Source organism: Oncorhynchus kisutch, linkage group LG18 (genome assembly GCF_002021735.2).
Source record: "Oncorhynchus kisutch isolate 150728-3 linkage group LG18, Okis_V2, whole genome shotgun sequence".
Taxonomy (NCBI): Eukaryota; Metazoa; Chordata; class Actinopteri; order Salmoniformes; family Salmonidae; genus Oncorhynchus; species Oncorhynchus kisutch.
Genome location: NC_034191.2, coordinates 23,788,269 through 23,794,268, shown reverse-complemented (window position 1 = coordinate 23,794,268; position 6,000 = coordinate 23,788,269). Strand labels below are relative to the sequence as shown.

The 6,000-nt window shown below is 40.5% G+C and overlaps 1 protein-coding gene across 4 annotated transcripts in view; it reads right to left on the bottom strand.

The window, feature by feature from the left end:
- Positions 1-286: 286 nt before the first annotated feature.
- The window catches only part of LOC109909204 (protein C-ets-1), a 43,620-nt gene continuing 37,906 nt past the window's right edge, over positions 287-6,000 (bottom strand). For 2 of the 4 annotated variants that reach the window (XM_020508241.2, XM_031795579.1), the window contains 2 exons: positions 3,831-3,949; positions 287-3,534 (listed from right to left, as the gene is read on the bottom strand). In XM_020508241.2, the coding sequence (XP_020363830.1) occupies positions 3,319-3,534; positions 3,831-3,949 (335 nt within the window). In that variant the 3' untranslated portion in view covers positions 287-3,318. The remainder of the gene's footprint in view (positions 3,535-3,830; positions 3,950-6,000) is intronic. The other 2 variants (XM_020508242.2, XM_020508243.2) reach the window with 1 other exon arrangement.

The following is a 6,000-nucleotide window of genomic DNA, read 5'->3' as shown; positions in this document are numbered from 1 at the left end:
GGGCCTAGTATATGCCCAGGTAGTTATTAAAATGAGTACATAGAAATATTTTGAGGATAATAATGTGTACAGGAGACACTTCTGTATCTACTTTTATTGTGTTTACAAAGAGCTGACTAACCTTTCTTTTGGCATGTAGTCAAGACCAGGAAGCCAAGACTGCAATTTCTGATTTCTTTCATGTTAAGAGCTTAATGTACTGTAAGTTACAGTATAGATGTAATGTTTTAAAAGCCGTTTTTGCTCTGGTAATATTAGAAGAAATAACCACACAATACACACAAAGTATGAAATATTTGTTCACATATATTTTTTTATGACATATTTTTTTTAAAGTACATTAAGAAATAGAAGCTTCAGTTTATAAAACTTCCCAGCAGAAATCAATGATGGGCCAGCATCAGCCTTTTTCCTTAACAGAAAGGTCTATTCTCTATATCGAAAGAAAATCGCTACATTTTTTCCTGTGCTACCTTTATTTCCCATGAAAGCACCAGCTGTCTGTCTTTTTCTTTTATAAAATATAAATTATTGAAAAATATTCAAATGTTTGTGAACTAAATACATAAAAAGTATCTCATTAACAAAAATACAGAAACACTATAAAATATACAAAAAACAACACCATCCATAACAAAACAGGTTTCCTAATGGATCAGTTTGAGATATGGTAATATGGTAAGGTATCTGTGTATGTATGTATTTAGTCCATTTAGAAATAGCTGTGCAATACTTGTGTCTACAACTTAACGTATATGACATTTACTGAAACAAACTTGACTTTGAAGTCCAAACAGACACACTATATGTTCCATTTAAACAGACAAAGATATTATATTCTGATCTACTCAAAATGGTGACTGGCTTGGAGCTGGAAGGCATCGTCAACAACAAGTTAAGCATATATTTAAATATCTGAACAGTTGTCCTAACATTAAAAAAAAAACATTCTTTGAAGTAAAAACATCTGAACAGTAATAATCAAACAGTGATGTGAATCCTGGTCATGTAGCGTGCATAAACGACGGAACCACAGAGACTGGGTGGATTGACTTGTTCAAGAGAATTCAATCTTCCCTACACAATTACATGTTTGTGTGTGTGGGTGTGTGTTTATGCTGACCGACACTTGAAGTACCAACTCTGTGGTTAGTTGCCCAACTAAAAAGTAACTAATATGGAAAGAAATCGCTTTCCTATAATCTCAAGGGGGAACTACAGTCAGTCCAGCCAAATCTCTTCGCTGAGTCCTAACACTGAGTGCTTTCCAACAAATCAAAAGATCAAAGCAGAAACAACACTTTGAATGTGAGGGAATAACGGTCCCTGTCCTCCAAGATGGTGGACATACCCAAGGCTCTATCTATCGCCCAGACCTCACATGGGTTTGGTTATTATTCCTGCTTAGTCTCTTGCTTATTTGTTTAATCTGGGTCTTAATAAAGCGTTAGGAAATACAATCTGTACAAATAGACATCTCAAAACCTATTTTCATCAATATGGGTAACATTCAGCCACTGTAAACAATAACATTTGTATTTTAAGATGATATTTCTTGACTTCGGCTCTTCCCATAATGCCTGCGTACAGCCATGTTCCCACTGACGAGCAACCAGCAAAACTACTGTGGATCTTCAGCAAGCCGCACAAGTACATACAGTTTTCAGGGCATATAATTTCATTTATCCATTTCATATACTGAATGGGATGTCCTTTTATCTTAGAAACCATAGAAAAGCATGTACAAAGCATGGTAAGAAAATAGCATACAATGCCACATCTCTCCAAGTAGTCCTTTAGCTCAACTGTTTATGGTAGTCCTGTTTCCTATAGATCTCTACCTCCTCTGACAGTGGTGAAAGGGAGCATCTATACAAACACTTCAGTTAACAAAAGCCTCCAAGCTGTGCAGCGGCACAAGCATTAATCTCATCCTCATGCCATAATGATGATCATTCTCTTTGACTTCACAACTCGACGGTTCCCTCCCAAAACCACCCAGTCCTCTTCTTCAAACAGTCATCCAAAGTTGATACTCCTTGCTTCGAACCCTTATCTTTTCATCCTACTACCATCATGCACCTCGATATACCTTACCTATCTATGGCAGCTTCCCTTCATTCAGAGAACACCACATAACACACAAAAATACAGTACACTCTACATTCCTAAGCTTTCCGACAAAAACAATCCCTCATGTACACGGCTCGCAATTCAATCTGTCGACAACAGGTCCCTCCCTCTTTGTTCTCGTCTAAAACAATGCTAAAATGGGGGCATGGAAAACCACTTAATATACAGATTGAGCACGTGACTCTTTTGTGTCCAAATACTTTCAAAACTCACCACAGAAAGGGTGTCTAAGGACTTGTATTACTGGTGGCAGGACAGTAATGTATGCAATCTGCAAAGTCCTGGTGGCAGACAGTATATTTCTATAGCGATGCGGCAAATGTGCAAAGGAGAAAGCGTCAGTTTTAAAGCAACGGTTACTTTCAGTTGTCTATCAACCGTTCTTGGTATGAGTAAGTTATTCTCTATCCAACCTATGAAAATGAGTAAAAAGGCCAAGTGTCTAGTGTCGTCTGTATAATCAAATCAGCATGTTTCAGTTATTGGGCTTTCGCAGAGAGGAGACAGGACTAACTTAGCCTTAAATGGTGCAATGTTTGGTTTCAGAATAGCTTCATCAGCATAAAAAAAAAACTAAACAGGGGAACCCTGGTCGGACTGAGATTCAACAGTACAATCTCAACGATAATACTGGCACAAACATTATGCTTCTGAAACAACAGTAAAAAATTAAAATACTTTTTTGGTCCAAGCTGAGAACTCTACCCAATGCCTATTGTGTGCAGTGGCATAGAAACAGTGACCTACTTCCACTACTTTCCATCTTTAATTTGGCAACAAATTCCATAGAAGGAACTCTCCATCCATGCAATGTCCTTCCCTAAAATGAATCATTCACTGTCTCTTGGCCCTCTTCCTCAATGACAGTTCTTTGTCCTACTTAGGCTAAATGGCCACTCTATTCTAATTGATGGCTTTCCATATGCCTTGAGTTACTAAGTAATACCTGTATCTATCTCAAATGCAACAAATTATGAATTTGCACATTTGGCATAGTGCTTTCTTTCTGAACATCGTTTGACAACAGCTCAAAATGATACAGACCACAGTTTAGGTGTTAAGAATGAACATGTTTGGTCCCAAAATGGACGCCCCCTTTTACCGGAGGGTAAATATCAATCTCTGAGCCCTAGTCCCCTCGGCTCCTTTACTCTCTTCTTCTCCTCTTCTCTCATCCCTCTGTTTTCACTCGTCCGCATCAGGCTTGACGTCCAGCATGGCGTGGAGCTCCTCGGGGGTGTATCCCAGCAGGCTTTTTAAGTCACAGACAAAGCGGTAGACATAGCGCTTCCCTGATGTCTTGTGGATGATGTTCTTGTCGTAGTAGTAGCGCAGGCCTCGGCTCAGCTTTTCGTAGTTCATCTTGGGCTTGTTTTTCCTCTTCCCCCACCTCCGAGCCACCTGAGTCACAGAGGGAAAAGGCACCCTGTTACACTGTGTATCAAACTTGAGACAGAGCTCTGCACTAACCTCACAATACAATGTTATCGTGTACATGTCTTCTCTTGACATGGATCGATATTTAATGTAGCTAAATGTACCTGATACCACTAAGGTTCCTTTAAGTCTAAGTGAGGCAAATGACAGTGTTGTTGGCATCACATTAAAAAGAGATCAACCTCCTCTGTCTAACTGTTTAGGGCCCCCATGCCATGTAAGGTCAGTGGTTGGGGGGGGGGGGGGTCATGACCTCTCACCTCGTCAGGGTCGGACAGCTTGAACTCCCAGCCGTCTCCCGTCCAGCTGATGAAGGACTGACAGGATTTGTCCGTCAGAAGCTCCAGCAGAAACTGCCACAGCTGGATGGGGCCACTGCCTGCAGAGCAGAACCAGGAGAAGAGAGAGAGACGAGAACAAGGTTAGAACACAGAGAGAGGAGTCTTGTTTTCAGTATAATACAGATCAGTATGACAGAACATGTCATCATCAGCCACATGCAAACACAGCATGACTGACTGTTCTCCTCATGCTTCTCATTAACTACTCGTCTTAGGGTCATTCATTTCCTACTATAAAAAGACAAATATTCAATTCTAAATCAGACATGCACAAGGCACGATAGTGGAGAGAAATCAGTGTTTTCACAGACAAGGGTCCCATTCATCATGAATCCCTTTGAGTACACTTTACCCTCTGCAGTATCTGGAGCTGGAGTTCACAGCATATTTTTGTCTGACTGTATGAATTCCATGGCAATGAAATCACCGTGGTTTAAAAATAAGAGGGGGTCTTCATATGAGGCCGTGTGTGTGTGTGTGTGTGTGTGTGTGTGTGTGTGTGTGTGTGTGTGTGTGTGTGTAGACATTTAATCTAATTGGTAAATAAATGTTGCTTGCCTTCTGTAATGTTCAGATATGCACTGATAATGCAATATACTATAAAAGCAGTTTAATGCATTTACCTACAATTTGAATACAAATATATACGTATATATTTGTACACTTAACAAATGGCCTAAATGTGACAACCAGAACTGCTGGGGTTATTACATGTGTGTTGAAAAGAAAAAGAGTAGCAGAAGAGAAAAACAAAGCTTCGGTACTCTTTGATCTTGTGGTTTTCTATACAGACAGAAAACCCCACTCAGTTCAAATCACACCTGCCTATGCAGTGGCTGCTTAGCAAAGCTGTAGCAGAGCGGAGCTGTTACCTCCCAGAACTGGCTCATAAACGCACCCTTATACAACACAAACCAAAGCTTTCAGAGAAATGGGACCGTAGGTTGAACACTTGAAAGCAAAATAAGTTATTTTCAATCCAGGCCTTCTTCCCTCTTCACTCAGTTATGAACATGAATGCAAAGACGCAACACCCAAAATTCAGCAAATAATCCTCCAGATCAAGTCACATTCCAAAAATCCCACTACTGTAACAGTGGGCCCACATAAGGATGATACAACAGTGCCCGTTTCCAATCCCCTCGAGCGCTCAGACGAAGATGTTGGCGACACCCCCAAAAAATCTCCAAAAATATGTTATAAGCCTCCAAGCAGAATGGGCCTCATTGAAAAAACTTCTACGGTGGAGAAAGGGTGGGAGGGCTGGCATTCATAGTACTGTTTAGGATCTGCCCTTAGGCTTTACAGATGAGGCTGTAGCCTGTGCAGGGTGGACAGAGAGAGACAGAGACACAGAGTGAGAGAGAGAGAGAGAGAGAGTGAGAGAGAGAGAGAGAGACTTTAGTGTTTTGAAACTTCTGTATGTGTAATGTTTACTGTTAATTTTTATTGTTTATTTCATTTTTGTATATTATCTACCTTACTTGCTTTGGCAATGTTAACACGTTTCCCATGCCAATAAAGCCCTTTGAATTGAATTGAGAGAGAGAGATAGGAGGAGTAGGCTGTAATTGTCCAAGGCACTGTGGCTGACTGCCTGCTGCATCCCAAGAGCTGACAGAAGTGTGATTGGTGATGAGAAACACAGTCAACCTCTGAGTTGACGACTGACTGAGCCTCACTTATCTCACACCTTCTTTATCACACCAACTCATCACTGTGTGTGACAGAGAACCGTGTGTGTGCCTGTCAGTGCCCAGCTACTGGGACAGGAAGCCAAAACACGTTTTCATCAACAGCTATTTGAGATACTACTGTACATACACGTCTTACTCTTTTTTTGGGGCAGATTCTCTCTATTATCACATAGTAAGAAAATGCATGTGTAGCTTGGGGGCCTAATGGGGGTGATCTTTCTCTTGGCTGCAGGACTGGTTACAGGGTGCTAACCGTTAATAAAAATGGTTGTTGCCAGCTAGACATAAGCATATTGAAGTCTTATGTTTATTTTCTTCTCTTTAGTTCTGCATGACTAAAAGCTCTGAGAAAGTATTCTGACTCCAATGAAAATATGTGAACATGCATTAGC